Here is a 22,810-nt window from a genome sequence, read left to right as displayed (position 1 = left end):
TTAGTACGCCATAAATATAGATATTCATGTATGTACCTATTGTCACATTTATTATTTAAGTTACATATACCTTATGTACCTATATAAGGTGTACTTGAATAAAGAAATAAAAGTTAATTTGGCGTAAAAAATTTTGTAAAGAAATAATTTATTTTACTTAATATTTTCATGGTTTTTATACAGTTTATACATTTAAATCACAGAATGTCTAAAATGCACATAATTATATGTGAAATATTATTTTGTTTCGCGTTAACACTATAGTTTTGTACATTAAAGAAGTATAAATAAATGAGACATTTTTTTTACATATTATACTTACTGGCAGGCACGTCTAAATTCTACTAACAAACTGACAGTTGATAGACAGTCAATCGAAAGATACGTAATCGTTGCTGTTCAGCTGACTACTTATTCTACAAGCACAACGATCCAGTTGCAGCTCGGTCAAAGTTGTATCGTATCGTAGCCGATATAAATTAGTAGAATTTGTCCCAAGTTAAGAATAAGCTGAGGTTAATTATTGTGAGGAATAGTCGAAGTAGGATCTGCATAGAATAGGGAACATACCATTAGTAACATATATATAATAACTTAGTAGATTTGGCCGTCTGGGTGCACGGAGTGCAAAAACTCTGATGATGGTTAAGTCTTGGACCATTGAAATCTGTTTTCGTTCTATAGAGAAATTCGCCAGAACACTACTGCTGATTGCGCGGGCGCTTGTTCTTAAGACAGGCCTGCCTACTGGTGTTGCTTATAAATTATGTACAGATATAATACGTATGATAAATATGTAAAAAGTATAGTCAAAGATTCTTTTACACTAATCACCATAGAACAATTGTTTATTATTTATTCAGTCTTTCAAATTAACCAGATAATTTCACTACTCATAGTTTGGTCTTTGTATCTACTCTCCGTTCTGTTTCTCCTGGTTGTCTATCTCCGATGTCTTCTCTATCTCTATGTTTGTCCTGTTCTTGAGCCTCCTTCAAGGAGTCTGGTAACTTTTGATTATTAGTCTCTGGCAGTGTGAGAACCAGTATTCCTGATAATGCAGACATGACACCAAAAACAAGTGTCGGAAGGAATTCGTAGAATCGTGACTGAAATGAAAAATAATTCTTTTGTTAAAAACAATTACAACATCTACCGTTGCAATTGCAACTGTTAGTAATATTTCAACGCCCAGTTTAACTTCTCTTATTTATCAAGAAATGCTTGAAATTATTATCGTCATTATCACGACGTGGACATAATTTAGACGCTCCAAGTCGCGCCACGATGGATTTCGTAGTTATATGCAATTACGTCGTAGAGTTAGTAATTACGAGTATTGCTCTATATATAACGTAAGTTAAACCGAAATAGTTAACCACAATAAAAATATTTTAATAACCGCCTGATCAGAATTTAATCAATTCAATAATTTATTATTTAAATTAAACAATTTAGTTTCCTTTAGAAGAAATAAGACAAATAATATATTTTAGCTTGAGAATTCTTCTATTACATTACACACTCAAAAAATTAAAAACAAAACAAAAAAAAAGATAGCCGTGTCGTTAACCTATTAGGATTCTCTGAATCACTCGCCTACCTGAACATGATTGGGCAAATCAAATAATTTAAGGAAAACGACTTAATAACAATACTTACCAATAAAGGAGTTTGAGGGGCGACTGCAGAACCAATTCTTCCAATAGTGGAACAAATCGCTAACAATGTGGTCCTGTAATTGGTTGGGAAAACCTCAGCCGCAAATATGTATAACGAGTTGTAAGCTAATGTAATGAAGAATTTACCGCCCAAATAAAAGGCTGTAGACCAGTTACCACCTAGAAAGAAAAGAAAATACTTAATTAAAAGATGAAACATTAAGAATTTAGTTCGTGATGGCAGTTGTTTTGTGTATCGATATTTGTACGGATTTGTTTTCTACTATTATAAGAGCTATATCAGACGTTATCCATTTTTAAAATATCGATTGTCATCTAATATTCTCAAACCCAATTTTGCAAATCTGTAACACTTCAGATTAGAATAATTTTCTTATTTAAATTTAACGATTATTTTGCTGTGATCCGGGAATTCAAATAAAATGGAACGATTGTAATCTGCCCTTGTTGCAAATAATGACAAAAGAAGTACAAGGGTGCAAAAACAAATATTTGGTCATCAGCCTCAAGCGGAAATCAAATCCGTATCAAATAGTAAGGATACGCTCAAGCTAGTTAAGATATAAAGATATAAATCTAATATAAAGTTATGAGATCGTAGTATTGATTTCAAAATACATATATTTTTGGGAGATGGCATATAAAATGACCAACTTAGTTTCTTTCCCCAGAACTTATCAGGTGTAATTAAGTGTAATGCATCTATATTGAATAAAGATACTAAAATAAATTACCTGGTAAAAATCCATAAGCAATAAGTATAATACCAGTCATCATAAAAGCAGTTGCTATAACTCGCTTTCTACCGAATCTGTCTAAGCAAATCAATTTGCAGACATTCGCCGGAGCCTCAATTATTATGACGACGATATAATTCAAGTAGCTATTTCCCGATAATTCGATTGCGTTGATAGAAAGACCATAGTAGACGAGAGTAGACGTCGTCCATAGGAAAGAACAGGTAAATAGTCGTTTCCATATCATTGGAGATAATAGGAGTTGTTTGAATGTGGACTGATTAGTCGCCAGAACCTCACACTTTCTAGCATCGCGTTGTTTCATCGCGTTCTTTTCTACTTGATCGTAATGATCTTTCGGCACGGTAGCTTTGTTGACCTTCTCACATCTACTAAGGACGTTTAGACCTTCTTCGTATAGTCCTTTGCTGAATAACCATCGGAAACTCTCAGTTAGAGTCCATAAGTAGAAGAAAACAAGAATAGCTGGTATGTATATAACCAGGAGCAAGTATCGCCAGCTTTGCAGCCACCAGGAGAGAAGAGTAACAGTAACTCCTCCAAGAATAAACATCGTGTTGAACAATAAGCTGACGAACACTCTTCCTTTTGGTCCCACCAGTTCTAACGCTGTAAAGAGATAAGAAAAGTTATTAAAAAGAATTGGGAAATTTATATCATGAACCGTCCGTATCTTAAAATTTTTCTAAGATTATTATTTAAGATTTATTATTATTATTTATGCATTATAATTTCTGCAAAACATGCCGTCCGTGGCGTTGTTATATCATATTTATAATTCATTTTATTGCCAAGGGGCATCGTAATCTATTTTATGACTGCAAATTGATGTTAAAAAGTTTGCATTGAATTCTACGTCTCAAACTCTCTCAATGATTTCTTTATTGACTTAAAGATGATCTTCGTTGAGTAGTGTATTATTAATTATATTAAATGTGTATTTTCTTAATATACATAGGTAGTGGCTATTACACTTTTATACGAATAATCAAGAAGAGTGTTTTGTAAATTTCTTCTGGGTCAGCGTTGGTGCACAATCTCACCTCGCTCGATGGTACCTTGTTTGCGTCTGTCTTTGACTGTATTTGTAATTAAGCAAAGTTTACACACACAACAGACACAAAGAAGGTACAATGGTTAAAAAAATTATACAAAATGCCCATCAGAATTTTCAGGAACTGTTTGGTATACTATTATTTAAGATACCAGCAAAAGAAACTTAATCCGTAAATGAACAGCACCCTTTTTTGGTAATCAATTAGCAAGTCATGCGTTATCGAGTTAGTCAGGGACACGAGTATGAAAGCTGAACAAAGATCACCGGAAATATTGGGTGAACAAAAACTGTAATTAGTCACATAACTGACGAGCCGTTAAGGAGACGGTTGAACGCCTCTGACATCCCAAAATACAACTGTGTTGAATTATGGTAATTGACATACCATAGCAAACTAAAATTGAGGTCGAATCCGTTACTTCAGATATACATTAACAGCCTGTAAATTTCCCACTGCTGGGCTAAGGCTACTTCCCGTTTGAGAAGGAGATTTGGAGCATATTCCATCACGCTGCTCCAATGCGGGTTGATGGAATACACATGTAGCAGAATTTCATTGAAATTAGACACATGCAGGTTTTCTCACGATGTTTTCATTTACTGCCGAGCACGATATGAATTATAAACAAAAATAAAGCACATGAAAATTCAGTGGTGCTTGCCTGGGTTTGAATCCGAAATCATGGTTAAGATGCAAGTGGTAATACTTGGCCATCTAGGCTCGTCAGATATGTTAGATCACTATACTGGTATTGGTACTGGTATTGACATACCAGAAATGTTAGTTTTATTCTTCTCTACATATTATAATTAAAAACGTTAACTAAAAATGTAATGGTAAAATCAGATTGCTTAATGATATCATCTGATCGCGAATTCGTTCGGGTAAAATTTGTACAAATTTCAGCAGTCTAGACTCAGTAGTTTTGGCTGAGCAGTAATCAGTCAGGACAAACGATTTTATAACTTTATAAGAAGATTGGAGATCATATGTTAAGTTATCTTTTTAGGAAAATTATATTATATAACAAAATAATTTTCCTGCCGAGTATCAAAGATTTGGAATAATTAATAATAAGTAATAGTTTTTTTTTTATATACATTTAGATTTTGTTTCTGTCCTTATATATTTTCATAATTTGTGATGTTTGCAGTTAAATCTTTATTTCTTTTACGCGTGCCCTTTGAATTCTTCGGTAAGATGGGAATTAGACAAGGAGGATCAAGGATTTAAAAAACTACTATCATTTAGAAAGCACGATTAAGCAGTGCAGCTCTATAAGAGTCCACTTCGTATCTCACTCGTGAAATGTTGACAATCGACTTTCGGTGATACGCTATTTTTATACTTTTTTCGTAACGTTCCTGTTTTTAATAATTACTTTGTGGTAAGGCTTTGTGCTACCCAGTGGCTTGTCTGGGTTGGTACTACCCACTCATCAGATATTCTACCGCCAAGTAGTAATACTTTAAAGGATGAGAGAGTCAGTATAACTACAGGCATAAGGGACATATAACTTAGTTGCCAAGGTCAGTGGCGCTTTGGAGATATAAGGAATGGTTAGTATTTCTTACAGCGCAATTGTCTATGGGCGGTGGTGACCGTCCACCTACATGTATCATAAAAAACACGTAATTAATTAAATATTACTTTATATCAATTTTAATTTCGAGTTGTCCGAAGATTAAATAATTTGAAATTCTAATTGAAGTTGAAAAATCTGTTTTTCTTAGATCAGAGACTATGACGTCCAATTCAAAACGAATTTAACGTAATATTTAAAATTAATTTACAGTAACCTCGATTTATAATTTATGAAAAAAAAACAGCGAACAGCAATAAAAAATATTCGTTCCATAATCACAATTCAAGGAAGTATTAGTATTTATAACTTCTTTATTTACTACTGCCCACTCAACCGTAAATTTTTTATCCAAAATTTCGTAGGTACATTTTAAGCTAATTTGTTTTTGCCTTTTTTGCCAGAAATGAGTTTACCGTAGAAAGTCAATCGTTGCCCCGTAATTTTATAAACAAAATTACAGACTATAAATAAAACCTTTTATTTAGTTTAACAACCTGCTTTATCCGTACAAGCTTTCAATTTATTTTTAGTTAATTATTAATTAATTTAGTTAATCCCATCATAACAGACTGTAAACAAATAATAATACTACTCGAAGAGATGAGTAAGCCATTTGTGGCTATTGCTTAATGACTTACGAGGTGGTAGGGCTTTGTGCGAGTCCGTCTGGGTAGGTATCACCCAAAAAAAAATAAAAATAAAAACAGAATTATTAATAAACCGATATCAATGTAATTGACAGTAATTATTTCGTTGTCAATTTATAGAAATTTTAGTAATTTATTTGTAAATAGTTTTTAATATATATTTCTAAAACAGTAACCATATTTATTTGAATTATTATCTAGACAGAGAATGGTATCATCATATAAAGCACTATTGTCGTCTGTCCAGTCGTAAATCGTTGACCTCACCGACTTCCTCTCACAAGTCTAAACGTGAACGAGACCATAGGAAATTGTACGAGGAAATGTTTTTGAGGGTATTCAGTTATGAGTTGTTATTGTGATAGAATCGTCCTTGTGATTTTGTGTGTTCTTTTTGTTTCGTTAAAAATATTTTAATGTAGGAATATTTTGGTTGTACGTGAGGTAAAAGTCTGGAATTTGTAGATTTAATTCGGAGTTTAGATTGAAATGTAGAGTCTTCTTTACATTCGTTCAAATAAATTCCAAATATTCGTATATAAAATTTTTGCAGTGATTACTTTTTTTATAATAGTTGGTAGTTTTGTAAATATGCCAACTGATGGTTAAGTTTTATCTCTTGTACCAGAAATTATACTGACACCATCAGCATAATTAATATGCTGCAAACTATTGTATGTAGTAGTTTAGCGGTAGAATTCATGATACCTACTCAGTCGGCCTTTAACAAAATCCCTCATCTCGTAATCCTCCGCATCGCCACTCTATCCATAACCGCTTCCACCTTGGGAGTTCTTACTGCATATTCGATCATTGAACCCACCAATAATGTCACTATTATAAGTACAGTCCACATAATACAGTACAATGAATATTATTCTGTTCTCTCAATGTAAACTTCAGTTCTAGTACTTTTTTATCGACTTGTATCATCTCCTATGGTTATTTCCGTTCTACCGTTACTAACTTATTAAGTACTGTTATACAGCACATCTTTTGAAACGCTTAGTAGATCCTCTCTCTAGCTCTCAGAGTGATTACATTTGCCCCGCATGTTGCAAGCGTTTATCTCTTTCCATTTACTTTCAAAACCGCTTTTCTGAAGATCAAGCTATACGAAAAATATATATATGGAACTATACGAAATATTCTAGAAGTTTCTGCTCGTTTTGATGACGGGAAAGAATGCAATATGCAACCGCTAGTACTTGGGCGAATTACGTCACAGTTGTTGGACCCACATATTAACATTGATTTTGAAATTCCGGATTTGTTCACATGAGATTTTTTGGCATTAAGGTTTTAATTATATACAAATAAAAGTTAAACAAAGTAATTGTACAAATCATGCGTGAAATGGGGGCAAGAATGCCAGCATCATTTCGCCGTTGAATCGCAATTCCGATCCTTTGGGCAAAAAAATAAAACACGCCCTCCTGTCTCCAGCGGAGGCAATAAGGCGAGGTGATATACTTTAAAAGAAGGTTTGTACACTATTACTTCAAGGGTCAAGTGTTTCAAATGATATTATGTATATTATATTTGTATGTATATAGTACTTTAGAAAGAAAATTTAGTATAAATTATATCAGAGCACAATTGATCGAGTTGAGTTAATATTTGAACGCGTTGAACTTAAACAAGTACTAGTCTGATTTGAAAAACTGTTTTTGTTTTAATTAGGTAGCTTAATAGTTGGTGAGGGCAATATCTTACAGATACGACCTAAAGCGGTATTATATTGTGTATAGTCGTGATGCTGCGTGATAACCATATAAAATTTTAGATATTCATATTATTTAGACCACCCATTCATTCGACATTCTACCGCTAAACAGCAATACTTAGTTTTGTTGTATTACGGATTGAAGTGTGAGTGAGCTGAATCTTAGCTCCCAAGGTGGCGCTTCGGCGATGTAAGGAATGGTTAACATTTTTTACAGTTCCAATGTCTATGGGCGTTAACGACTATTTACCGTCAGGTCGCTCATTTGCTCGTCCGCCTACGTATATTATAAAAAAAAGACTTGATCTTTTGCTTAGTCTATCCATAAAACTTGTCCAATCTACAGGATATTGTTCATAAGATGTAATTAATGATAATAGTGTTAACAATAGGAACATTATCATAGCTTAATAATGGCTCGCATCCCGGGAGCACAAGTACGGGTGATATATTTTTATGACCTCAGGAACATGAATTATTGTCCACGGTAACAATGTTTTCTCTAAGAATTTTATGGCAATTATATCTTTATCTTGTAGTTTTAATGTGTTCATTTAATCCTTTGAATATATCGTTGAGGCGTTATTTTTCAGGTTATTTTTGGGTATATTCAAGAATTATAACTTATTACAGAAAAACTGTTTACAGAATAATTTTGAACTGAACATTGGACACAGATATATTTAGACGAATGCACTAAATATGGGACAGGAATATATTCAAATATTTGTTTACTTGATGGTTTACTTGAATTTCTCAACCCTTGCAATTATTGCTTTTTTAAGTCTGATTAGTTGCTGATACGGGTTTAGTTACGTGAACGTTATCGTACTAATCTCTGGCCGAATCATTGAATTAGATTAAGAGCATACAATCACATCTAATCCTATAGAGCGATATTGCCAGTTCTGTCTTATGTCTTAATATCTATCTAAAATCTTATTGGATTCACATACTTTGTTTTTATCTGGTGATTTACTCAGTAAAATATTAAGAGGATACGCGACATCAAATTAATACGGATTCCCTTAAATAACATTCTAGATCAAAAATAAATACCACGAGAGAAAATCTGTGACCTTGATAAAGATGTCGCCACACTATGTCAGATGTCCGATATTATATTTATAAAATGTTTAATGAAAATAATTTCATCCATGTTAATACAGTTGTCGTAGGTGGTAGGGCTTTGTTCAAGCCCGTCTGGATAAATACCACCCACTCATCATATAATCTACCGCCACGCAGCAATACTAATTATTGTAGTAATGTTGTGTATATTTAAAGGGTCAGTGTATTAATGTAACTACAGGCACAAGGGACATAACATCTTAGTTCCCAAGGTTGGTTAAAAGTTTTTGCGGCGCCAAAGTCTATAGGCTGTGTTAAATAATATTGGACAACATCACATACGTCACTCTGATCCCAATGTAAGTAGCTAAGCACTTGTGTTATGGAAAATCAGAAGTAGCGACGGTACCACAAACACCCAGACCCGAGACAATATAGAAAACTAATGAAATTTTTCTACATCGACTCGGCCGGGAATCGAATCCGTGACCTCGGAGTGGCGTACCCATGAAAACCGGTGCACACACTACTCGACCACGGCGGTCGTGTCAAAGTGTTGACCACTTACCATTAGACGGCCAACATGCTGGACCATGTTTAAAAAAATCCAGTATGTATAAAATGTATAAATAATTATATATATCAAACGCAGTTTCAGCAGGTAAATAAGTACCTAATTTGCATTAACAGCTATTGGCGTTTTATTTCCTATATCTATATGGTTTATGAGAAAAATACACAAGAGTATTGATTTGTTTTTAATTAAGTTGCGCATTCTCGATCTAGGAAATATTTATACTAGACCACGACTGTAATGGTTCCGCATTTGTTATTTGTCGATAGCATAAAAAAAACTTGTAAATATTTCATTCGACGCACTGACAATGTTCTGTGTGTTACTTGGTCAGGAATTCGATTCTTATAATTAAAAAAATTGCTAAATATTAGATGTACTTAAAGAAATGCAAAATTAATGTTTACCTACTATTCAGTAGAGTATGCTTTTAATCTTTTTCAAACTTTAATCTATGGTTGCATATATTTTTGGGCCTATATTAATGTTTCTTATGGAGTCATTTGCTTAGTCAAATGAATTATAATTAATTTATAATTCAATAAATATTTAAAAAAAAAGTTGTTGTTACATATTGTATGCACTTTGAATTTACTAGCACCTAATTAACTTTACATGTTTTCCGAACCGGTGATAATTCAACACTGTAAAATGACGATTCAAAATTGCTTTTATGAGCCTACTTGAATAAAGAATATTTTGATATCATTACATAGTATAAAACAAAGTCGCTTACCGCTGTCTATCTGTGTGTTTTTTAATAGATATAGTGATTCAGGATGATGGTTTATATGTATAATGCATGCACAATATTGCAGAGAAACAGTGATATTTCTAAAGGTTTCTAAAGTGATGTCGTGAATAAACACATTTTTTGCGCTTACATTGCAAACGTTGGCTGAACTCTACGAGGTAGATCAATATAATGTACTTCAGTATTGTACACCTTAAAAAGGTCTACAAAAAAGTCCATCATGGCATATGTTTATCTCTTAGGGACAACCCACAATATCAATTTATTATTCTTTACTTTTTACGAGAAATGATGGCTTATTTCTCGTAAAAAGTTTATTCGAAGATACTACAGATTTAAATGGCAGGGACAAAGCGGTTTGTATTGTCTTACGACTGAAAAACTGTGAACATTGTAAGACATTCTGCACTATATTTAGTATAATCATTGAACCCGTGCGAAGCCGGGGCGGGTCCCTAGTTGAATAATAAAACTTACCAAGAACGAAACACGCTGTATACACTCCACCACCAAGCGCCGGTTCCAAGAATTCCAGAACAATAAACATTTCGTAATTCAACGAAAACGCCCGAATGACCCCGAAGACTCCGTTTGCGACGCTTGCAAACACGAGCGCAAGACGTCGTCCGAACCTGTCCGAGATCAACCCGGTCAGAGGTATAGATATGAAGAATCCAGCATTATGAACTGTTCCGACTAGCGATCGCTTCCAATCTTGGCAGCCGAGATTAAACTGAAAAAGAAAAATATTTTATACAGTTTCGATTTTTAAATTTACAACTTAAAAAACTATTTTCTATCTGCGACTTTGCCCGCGTGTGGTAGTGGGGGGTCAGATGTTAAGTTACCAACGTCATTTTCTGTTCCCCCTTGGCCCCATGGTCTTGATTAGTTCTTCTTGCAGTTATAGTGTCTATGGGCTAAGATCCTTTTTTTTAGATGGTAAGTTTAGCAGACTGACAAATGGGCATTTTCATGGTAAGTAGTCACCAAAGCCTATGAACATTAGTATTGTCAAAGAAATCACCCATACATCGTCCAATCACCACCCTATCTCTTATGCCGCTTGTGCCTGTAGTTACACTGGCTCATTCATCCTTCAAACTGGAACTCAACAATGAGTATTGCTATTTAGCGGTAATCCTACCGTGTTATGTGATGAGTGTTACATACTCAGGCTTCCATAAGACAAAGGCAACCAAGTAATATGTAAGATTAATTGATGGTTATCATCCATCTTCTACGTATTTGTAAAATAAACAAATAAATATTATAATAATGCAGCAATGAACACTAATCTTTTCCAACAGCTTTAACACACGAGGAATTCTAAATTAGATGTACAAATGAGTCAATTATCTTTATCTGTAATAACAATCGTATTTTGTTTAACACCAAAGCAAGTGTTTTATACGAATCAAACAAGCACTGTAATTTTGTATGAAATTATCGTTCAATTACGTTTTGTAGTTATTTTGTTAGAACATGTTTTTAATTTAAAATCTCCTTTAAAATTCTGTATTTTTATCGGACGCTATTAACTACCATGTCAAAGCTGAATTAATTGACTATCGATATAATTATTTATTTCTATAATATGCAAAGCAAATTAAAAATCCCTGTTCTAGAATTATACCGTTGCGGTCTTAACACGGAAGATTTACCAAAATATTTTTTATTTTAATATCATAATGAGTGCTTTTATGAGTATTCGGATATGGAATGTTTCCATTACAATTAAAATTACTAACGAATATTGTAACTAAATTGGTCATTTAAAAAGTAAATTTCAATTAACTTTAAACATTTGCAGGAATTTATAAACTTACTTGTTCGAGCATAATGTCGTAACGGCAGTTTAAACGCAGTAATCGTTCAGTATGAAGCAATTTCGCAAACAATTTTGTTTTTCGATGTGACAATGATAACTATGTTGTTAGTACTATGACTAAATTATGCTTCATAAATATGAAAAATACGAGTTAGATTTTCAAGTGCATTTATTTAAATTGTATTGGTATAGACACAATCCAGCTTGTACGTAATAAACTAGGTTCTATGTTTTTTTTATGTTATTTCTCGCGAGTAGTATTATATAGATGTATGTATGTATAAGATTCGATTGATGTTATTTTAATGCGCTTGCATGGTTTGACTGTCAGATAACATCATAATATAAGTTTTTGGATTGCATATTGATGACAGATTGCATCTGCATTTTGTACTGTGGCGACTAGTCGAGTCGTCTTTGTGGGATTCTGAATTCCTCAGCTGGTCTGATTGGCATTTGGCCAGTTTGTCGGGTCATATCAATTAAGGATCGCCATTTTGAGATTGTAATCTAGAATCTCCTTAGTGGTTGCAATTTGTGCCCTCTTCACGTGTCTCCCTAACGCGTTTTCGCTGTTGTCGGTGTAGAATACGAAGTTTTTCGTATGACGTGATGTTGCAACTACTGCATGGGTTCGCTATCGTGCAGTTGTAGCTTTCTCGAGGCATGTTTGATGACGATAACCATCTCGTAATCTAGTATTTGTCTAGTTTAAATTTTATTACGTAAATATATTTCAAGCAGGAATCTGTATCTCCTAAGATATCTATTAGGGTAAAGCATGTCTGGATAAATCCAGATCAGTTTTATACAATTTGTATATCTTGACATGATTTTTTAAAAAATGAAATTGGTAGGTAGGTTTGTTAATAGGCTACCTGATGATAAGTGGTCATCCCCACCCACAAACACGGTAGCAAACATTCGTCATCCCTTACATCGTCAATCTACCACCAATTGTACCTACCCAGACTTTAACAAAGCCTAGTACTACCAAGTATAAACAATAAAACAATGTACCTAAATTTTCGATGTAGGTATTAGTAATTATACAAGAATATACAGCGCTAATCTTTCACTACTTTCGCGAAAATTCATTGTTCGATAAGAGCATAATTATAAATTCCGTATAAATCGATTAGACAGACTTATGAGTCTTTTATTAATAATAATAATTGAATAAAAAGTCAATTTGTTAAGTTTATTTTTTATCATGTGCTATAAATCTGATATTATAAAATAAAATTATATGATATAATAATATAATTTTGACTGACTGATTGGCCGATCGATGAACTGACATACTGATTGACAGATACAACTATCATTAAATTTCACAAATGAGTTCCGTGTGTAAATTCGTCCTCTGTGGAGGTTAATTTTGTATCGAAGTTCGTAATTTTTGAAGTTGATACGAAAATTGAGGTTTCGGCTTTTGTTTGTAAATAAAAGTTAGTTATACCAGAACTTTTGGAATTTCATTTTCAAATATGAATTAAATAGGCTAAGTTCAGTTTTAGGCAGGTGAACGGACAACGTAAAAAAAAACCGCGAAACCTTTTGATTCAGGGAACAGAACCTGTCAGAGTTGTGTCAATTTCGTAAGCATCATCAGGACTTTGACGACTGATTATAAACGGTGATGTCATTCAATACCCTTCTGTCAACTAAAAATGCTATTTTCAATGTTAATTGAAATGTATTTTTTTTTAATTTGAAATGTAGGTAGACTGATAAATTGGCTATCTGATGTGTTGAGATCACGACCAACGTTGCCCCAGTAATATTAACCATAGTCCTGCCATCACGTGAATGTGAATCATAATACGAATTTAAAATGTAAACACGTACGGCGTTCACACAACACTGACATCGAAAAAGATAAATAAATACTCAAAATAAATAATCGTCACCGACACCTGTTGATACGTTCCATTATTGAATGAAGGTTAAAAATTATAAACTCTGTTACATACACGTAACAAATAATCTTTACTTTGATTATTAATATGTCTAAATGGACTATCAAACTTAAGAAAACTTGGAAATAAATAACACACTAATAAACTAGTACATTTGACGCGTGTCAAGCGCCGCTACCATGTACGTCAAAGTGATAAAGTCGGCTAGTTTGTTTTAGTTCTTTTGTAGTGCTATATATGAATAATCTAAGGGTCTTTAGTTGGTTGCAGCACTTTGTGCAGGGCCGTCTGGGCAGATACCACTGACTCATATATTTTACCGCCAAATAGCAATGCCTAGTATTTTTGTGTTCCAGATTGAAGGGTCAGTGAGCCAGTGTAATTACAGGCACGAGGGACAACATCGTTGTCATGTGGGTTGAAGGCAAGAAAGAAGGTTTCAAACCCGGGTAGGCATCACTGAATTTTCATTTGGTGAAATTGTATGAAGAGATTCAGCTACTCATTTTGGTTCGGGCGATAGCAGAAAAATTCACTGAAGATTCATCACAATCAGATAAATGGCCTACATCTTACGGCATATAAATACTTTCATTTTTATTTATATAGATTCATTTCATGTCCAGCGATGATGGCAAACATCAACTGGAAACTTGCATGTGTTGGATGAAGATACGCCAAATATCTATCCACCTACATTTTCAAATCTTCTTCTTAGAAAAAGGAAAACTTAACCCAGCAGTGGATTATTCACAGATTGATCTGAAATGTAGATTCTACCGAGAAGGACCTCTTACTCTTTTCCAACATTTCAATACAATTATACAGCATGATTGTTTGAATACTATCGATATTTAAGGACGTGATATTTGACGATCATATATGACAAAAAAATACATATAACATAAATATTAATAAACTTCTAAGTAAAGTTAACCAAAAACTATGTAATTGATTACGCGTCGTGTGGACACCCTAGTTGCGCTGTCGACACAAAAGAGGTATGTAGGTACATTTAGTTATCGCGCGGTAGTTTACCTACGTCCAAATGCCGCCACGGGTTAACAGGGTAGCAGGCTTCCTTTGATTAACAAGCATGATCCAATCCCCCTTCATACTTTAATCCTCGCTTAGGGCAGGCAAAAATACTAAGATATTTCATTCGTTTAAACAACAAATTTGTTGACTAGGTAAATGATATGAACTTGGGACAAAAAATAATAAGAACTGTTTACTGCTACCTATCAAAGTGAGGTCCTTCTCGTATGATACACGAGCATAAAAATATTGTAAAACACCGTACAATCTATATTGATTAATATTAAAAAAGGGAAAGTATATATACTAAAGCTATATATATAAGTATAGGTACTAAATAATTGAATTAATTATAATAAAACTTGACATTATTAGTCGCTTGAGATTTGAATAAGGCTGTTAGGCTTATACGTTATGGATGCCATTTGTATATATATTTTTTGTTATATTGAATATAACATATATTCAAAAAATAAAAATTTACAAAAACAAAATAAAAACCCGCTGTGTCTTTTCAAGATAACCTGAATGATCAGGCCAGAACAGTTCGTATTTAATTTGACAATCAATAATAATATTGGATTTATTTTGGCTTGTAACAAAATTTCTAAAACCACTAACACAGGTTTAAGGCTGTTGATAACAATATAGAAATCGTAATTATATTATTATAAACAGAAGTTCATTGAGATGTAGATATGTATAGAATATCGTATCGCAAGGATGAAGAGAAATGTTTGGAGGGACCACATAAATGATCCCTTTTACAAATGAATTAAAAGCTCCGATGAGTGAGGTTTAAGAGGTTCCTCTAGAGCAATGTTTTCGTATGATTGATGGTATATATTTTAATACGTGTAAAGCAGATAGCAATAATTACCGAGTCGTATTGAAAATTTATAAATATAAATTTGCACAAATTTCTTTAGCCCATAGACATTGGTGATGTTCCAAATATGTATACTCGTATGTATTTAACCCTTCCTTAAAACCCCAATGCGTGGCCAACGTTGGGAACTAAGATGTTATGTTCTTTGTGCCTGTAGCTACATTGGCTCACAAACACAATACAAAGTCCTGTTTGACGGTAGACTATATGATCAGTTGGTGTTACTTACCCTGACAGCCTGGCACAAACCCCTTCCATCGTATAAATTATTGAGTTTTTAAAATTAATAATGACCTAAGATTTATCAACTTGCCTTCTTTAAATATTGAGCAACTTGTTGTCTATAGTTACATAGAACAATTATAGCATTTTATTAAAATTTGTCACGTAAAGAGATTTTATAATCATCGCTTTTAAATCGTGAGGCTGTGGTCTACCGAGGAATTTATTTTCTTCATAACATCTCCTGGGTACGATTGGCCGGCTTCTCGTAATCATATTCTAGTTTGAATTCACGATACAATATTGTTTATTATATAACACTTAATTACATAACATAAACGTAATCAGCCTATAAATTTCCCACTGCTGGGCTAAGGCCTCCTCTCCCGTTTGAGGAGAAGGTATGGAGCATATTCCACCACGCTGCTCCAATGCGGGTTGGTGGAATACACATGTGGCAGAATTTCGTTGAAATTAGACACATGCAGGTTTTCTCACGATGTTTTCCTTCACCGCCGAGCACGAGATGAATTATAAACACAAATTAAGCACATGAAAATTCAGTGGTGCCTGCCTGGGTTTGAACCCGAAATCATCGCTTAAGATGCACGCGTTCTAACCACTGGGCCATCTCGGCTCACACACTAAACACTTAATTATTGATTGTCAAAGTAAAAACTATCACGGGTTCGGAAAAAATAACTTGACCTAAGCCGACAGAAGGTATATAAGATAAGATCATAGAACTCTACCTCTACCTAGTACCTCTTAATATAGATATAATTGTTTTTTTTGTATCGGGTTGAATGTAGATACGACTTTTACAATATTCACACCACATATGATTGATAATCATAAATAAATAAATAATATTTTTAATTTATTTAGATATGTATAACGTTGGCGGGAATACTTTACTTAATTTAAATATATATCGCAATTTAAAAAGGACGTATTTATATTCAATTATGTTATTTACAAGAGAGCATAAAAACTGATTATTCTTTCAAGTTTTTTATTAAAATATTCATATTCTTCCGTATCATTCAGTAATACGATTTCACTTAATTCGTACATAAATTTTAGACTTTATTGCACTTACACTGGCGATACGAGATTTAACAAATAAAAACAATGTTATTTCCAACGTGCTAAAATCGATAAAGACATCTTAAGCGAAGTAATATTTGTTCTTTTATTTTATTTTCATGACAAAGCCGTAAGTAGAGAAAGAGATATCCTTTCACAATCAAATGGCGGTATAGCCTCAGAAGCATCAAAATAGTTACCCAATAATTTATAAATATCACAACTTACCTCTTTCACAATAGAATGTTCTTCGAAATACACGTACGAGTCGCACTCGATCTCCGAGGATGTGTCGAAATAGTGCGGAGAACACGTATCGTTGCCTTGGGTGGAGTTTGTGTCGGTGACGTTGAAAAATGCGTATCGAAGGCATTTTGACGGAGATCCATCTTCTAGATGCGGTATCGTGAAATTTACCTCCGGGTCTTCGCATTCTGGCGTCGAGCATCTGTAATAAGAGATATTTAGAGGAACAATATAAAAGTATTGTTAAATTTGGGCAAATACTCTCCCAATTTTTTGTAATATTATTTCGTATTCACTAATTGTATTATATTTCTGCATAATTAGTTTTAGGATATTAAAAAGTGTTTAAGCTGTAAAACAATTAACAAAGCACTGCATATATAGACCATTTGCAATGATAGTTAGAAAAACGTAATACGAAACACTTTCAATAGTACTAGAAGCAAACATAAAATAACTGTACGAATCGCTTTGTTTTGTGATATTTTTTATAACAGGTTCCCCGAAATCACTCCAAAGTTTTCATTATTCAAAGATCATATTCAAATACTCTCAAACGTTCTTGAAAATAAAATGATCGCCTTAAGCTTTTTGTAAGAACGATTTCTAGACAGCTTGACAAAAAAACTCGTCGTGTTTCTTCTGAAGTATGACGTTATTTATTTTTTAGAACCATTGATAGGATTTGACTATCATTGAAAAGTATAAGACTTTTAAATAGAATCAAAAATAGATTATTTGGAATACTTTCGTATCATTTATAGTCTTTCTGAATTATATAGTGCGTATCATCGTCGAAGAGGACGGGATTCTTTACACTTTTATCTGAATTTCTCGCAATCATTACATTCCTGCGACGGGATATACGATCATTCAGAGAATTTATAATACGAAATCATTTAACAGTTCGTCGAATCGCCTCTTGATGGTTGCAAAATACGTATGTATATCATTTACTTATTTCAATTTTATGTATAAATCTATGCGTTAAAAATATTAATGACGTTGAATCAAAACATATTGAGGAAATCTGTATATGCCGAATAAAAATATGTCTATCCACCAACCGATATTGGAACAGCGGTGACATAAGCTCAAAGACCCCAAGAGGAGGTTTTGACTGAGCAGTGAGACATTCACTTTACGTTTTATAGTATAGATTTTATATTTAAAGTTGCTCCATGTGTTAGTCAGATATTATTAGTATACTTTATGCCAATCGTAAAAGGGCTAAAATATTTGTTTGACAAACATTTGATTTACATATTCAATGTGGTTTGCTAATAGCTCGGTTATATTATGAACTAGAAACAGTTCTTGATGCATTTATCTTTATTTATAGTACAACAATATTCCACAAAATTACTTACTATGTAAATAATTCCACTGATTGTGAATATCACAGGCTTATCTCGATCTATGTATCGCGTCTGTTCGATGACAATGTTTGTCTTTACGAAGAGTGTTTGGAATAGGCGCTAGACATAGGTACTGATAAATATTAAGATTAGCTGAGTAAAACTAATACTCTTCAAATTGAATTAGTAGTGTAGATATACAATTTAAATTTGACTATTTTGTTTAGTGGCTATCTTTTAAGATTGTAGATTACAAAGTCCTGGGTTCGTATCCCAGTTTAAAATAATAAAAAGATTTAGTTTTTTTTTTTAAATAATAATGTATCTTGCGTTTTTTGGTGTTTGTAACGTTATTGTCCTCGGCAGATATACCTGTCTATCTGATTTTCCCATTTGTGTGTATGCATGCTTGTATGTAATATACAAACGCATCTACGTTACTTAGTAAATTAAAAATCTGTATGGTTCCTTTTTTCTATTTATCTGTAAAATTTGTTTTAGTCGTTTACTATGTTTTACACTTTTTTGTTATTTCATAATAATAAGTTAAATCTATACATATTATAAAATTGGAGTGTCTGTTTGTTATATTAAAATAACCCACTTTTACTAAATGCATATGTATGTGTACACGGTACATATACCAAAATATTTTTTTTTACAATTTTTGTCTGTCTGTCTGTTCCTTTTTTCCGCTGCTAATCTCTGGAACGGCTGAACCGATTTCGACGGGACTTTCACCGGCAGTTAGCGGATGTAATAAGGAGTAACTTAGGCTACTTTTATTTTAGAATTATATATATAATAAAAAGAAAATCACGCTACAATAACCAAATAACTAAAATTCAAACAACGCGCACGAAGTCGCGGGCACAGCTAGTGAAATATAAACTTAGACGAGCAGAATTTTATGACACAGGCATTTAATGCTTTCATCAACACTGTATAATGTACATTTCGTTTATGAATTAAATTTATTTTTTAATAGTTTCCAGACGGTAAACATACGACTGTAGCTTTAACGTCTTCACTTCAATTAAGAAGATGTGAAAGAATATTAAAATATACATAAAAATATTTTAAAAAATTTTATTATATTTTTTTTTTTTCGCAATTAATTTACAATTCCAAATTTAATTTAATCGATTAAATATATTTACAGCAAATATTCGATTGTTGTTGATTTCTTTAGTATTATTCAATTGGATTTATTAGGAAACTAATCCTTATAAACGAATATTTATCTCTTAATATTTAAAAGGAATTTGCGCGCAATATTTGGTGTACTAGGTCTTTCTATTTCTTCTTACCGAAACTTAAATATCTTTCAAGACACGCTGTTTTAGTATTTAATGTAATATAAAATTTGTATAATGACTTTCGTTATAATAATCAAAACCACAAATCAAGTATAAATAAAACGATTATTAAACACATAATTATAAAACCGTTACTTACGATCCAATCACGGGACAACTTTTCAAACAAATCTATCCGATCAGAACTCTATCCGAATATTTCGTATTTGGTTTTATGTGATTATACTGTTCGTTGCAAGTTTAGTAGTGATCGACTCAATATTTGCATTGCGAAATCGTGGTAGGACTTCCTAGCAACGTTCTATTGGTACGCAGTCCAGCGTAATTCTCGATATTAGACCTCGTAATAATTCAAGTGTTACAGTTGACATTATATTGGCAGATACAGCACCTAATACGTTAAAGCATTTTGAAGGTCATTCTTAGATTTAGTTAGTGTCTAATTTTATAAAAAAAAAAAGTTTAAAGCGAAGTGTAGGAGGGAGCGAGCAACGTTAGTTTGACATAAAGAATCATTGTTACTACTATATGACGTCACAAAATCTAAAATGTCTTTTAATAATAGCCATAAAGTTTAGTCCATAGTTACTTTATTTGAACAGTTACTTTGTTTTGTAACTTTTTCTCTTACATAAGTGTACGCACATTATCTACAATAGTTTATCTAATACATTTCTTCACGTTCTATTTTTGAATGTAAGATATTTTTAAATAAAATTTATTATCTATAGTTGAAAATTACGCAATTCTAATTTTAAAATTTATGAAATTATTAAATAAAAATATTACTAATATTTTAAATTACTGAACCTTTCACAGATACATAATTACACAAGTAACACATTTTATTTCATATAAACCTACACTGTTTTTGAACACAATAATATTAAAATGACCGTTTTTCTCGGTACATAAAACCTGCTTTTTCGTTCATTAATAATTTTAAATATAAATGAATATACAGGGTTGGTAATCTTACTTGTATCTGAGATCCATAGCTTCAAAGTTATACACAGACGAGTACATTCCTGCCAACAATACAGGGAACAAAATCAAGACATAATTGTATATATTGAACTTTCCGAATGGTCCTAGTATTTGCAAAATGTCGTCCACTGTCACTTCGCTATCCTTACTCTTCTCTGGATCCATTTTAATCGAATTAATCGAATGATTGGTTTAGCACATCACTATTTATGTAATTTAATATATTTTATTCGTATTTCTGACGCGACGCGGTTCTTCAATCGTCGGGGTTATAGTGCGCGAGATTCGATCGATTCATGACTTTTATTGTAGTTAGTTTTTTTCATTGCATTCGCTTATCGAAGCAACGAACAATTTCTTTAACTATTAAATGTTTGTTTGGCAATTAATTGAAGGTAGAGCGAGTATTTAATGCATACACAAAACTTTTGACATGTATTAAACGTTAAAAATAAAAAAAATATATTAAAAAAAAAGGGATAATGTTACTCTGCCAAAATTCACGTCCACACTAAAACCTTTAGCACAAATTAAAAAAAGAAAACAAAATATTCAAATTAATAATTTCTCATTAAACTTATCACAATCATTAATACTAATATGTGCATTAAACACCTATTATATAATTTAAACAATAATAATTATATTTATACAATAAATCTTTTCTAATAATGCGATAGTTTGTATGTTCGTTACTAAATCACAAAATAAAAACTGGACGGATTTTAATGAAATTTCGTAAAAGTTGAAGTCGTTGAATAGTTGTAGTCGTGACAAAGAATATTTTGTTTTCTGTACTATGGCTAAATTTAAAAATATTTTTTTTATTTAGGTCCATTAGCAAAACGGTCGATTAAAATGTTTGTTTTTTTTTTGGTTATAGTGAAAAAACAAAATAAAGAAACGATATAGTGTTATTTTTAAAATTAAAAAAAAAAAGAATAAAATTAACCAGATTGTCGAAAAAAAGCACAGTTTAATTAGGTGGGGCAAAATGTAGTAGCAAGATTTGTCTCAGTAACATGTCAAATAGCAGAAAGCTTATTAATAAATACTAGTAATTATAACGATATATATAACGAAATTGCTCACGAGACTTAATTAAAAATAAATGAATTATTATTGTATTCCATATGCAGTCTAGTTGATAACAATATTATAAATTGGAAATAGACTGATGTGAATGATTAATATATTTAGTACCTATATGAATTATCTATGAAATTTTTAGATAATTATTATGTTCACTATTATAATAAATGATTTAGCAATGCTTTATTTATTGTCTATGAATTATTGTCTATGTTCAGTTGCAGTACATTTAAGTCATCATCATGTTTTTATTTATGGTTAGCGACGTAAATTATTGTGAATAAGGTTTAGTACTTCCTTATATATACGTGTGTACATATATATATCATAATAAATATTAAAACAGTACGTAACATTAAATTAAAATAATAATTGCCGTAATTGACAAGTTCATATTGATTTCTTAAAATAATTTCACAATTTAAAATTAAATTGAATAATTTCCTCTAGTTTATGTATTGTCATCATCAGCCGGAAACCATCTGTTGGCAAATACCAACATTCGACAAAGATCCCGGTTCTTGTATCTTTGCCTTCCGCGTTTAGTTAGGTGCTTCATCATCCTCCGTCATCGATCCACCTGGTCACCCGCTCCGCTTAGTCTTCATTCTAGGAATTGCTTGTGCCAAAAGCCAAAACCATGGCCAGGCAGCCCGCTACCATTATAGTCAGCTGATTTTGTAATCTATGTCGGTTTTTCTCCGGATAATTTTATTTCATTTTTTATCTTTCTATTCTCTAAGCCCAGCGCTCTATAGCACGCTAGGAGATCTTGTGTTTGTGGTCTAGTCTTATAGTTGGCGTCCACTTCACGGGATCACATATCACGGCAAGTAATCACTTTATTTGAAATTTGCGTTTCTCATGTCAAAAGTAAGTCATCACGGAATACGTTGAAATTCTATCAACTTATTTGGACTTCATTTTGGAAAATTATCAGATCTACAAACGGTTATATATTG

General features: G+C 32.4%; 1 protein-coding gene across 1 annotated transcript; it reads right to left on the bottom strand.

The window, feature by feature from the left end:
- Positions 1-117: 117 nt before the first annotated feature.
- Positions 118-21,052, bottom strand: LOC113398711 (organic cation transporter protein-like). Its single transcript, XM_064216959.1, has 6 exons — positions 20,749-21,052; positions 17,075-17,294; positions 10,333-10,588; positions 2,417-3,049; positions 1,663-1,841; positions 118-1,109 (listed from the first exon to the last, which is right to left on the bottom strand). Exons 1-6 carry the CDS (start codon positions 20,919-20,921, stop codon positions 894-896), a joined length of 1,677 nt encoding a protein of 558 aa, XP_064073029.1. The 5' UTR covers positions 20,922-21,052; the 3' UTR covers positions 118-893.
- Between the last annotated feature and the right edge of the window lie 1,758 nt (positions 21,053-22,810).

The sequence above is a fragment of the Vanessa tameamea genome, chromosome 14, assembly GCF_037043105.1.
Source record: "Vanessa tameamea isolate UH-Manoa-2023 chromosome 14, ilVanTame1 primary haplotype, whole genome shotgun sequence".
Classification (NCBI taxonomy): Eukaryota; Metazoa; Arthropoda; class Insecta; order Lepidoptera; family Nymphalidae; genus Vanessa; species Vanessa tameamea.
Note: the sequence above shows the minus strand (reverse complement) of the source record. Positions and strands in the feature narration are given on the sequence as shown.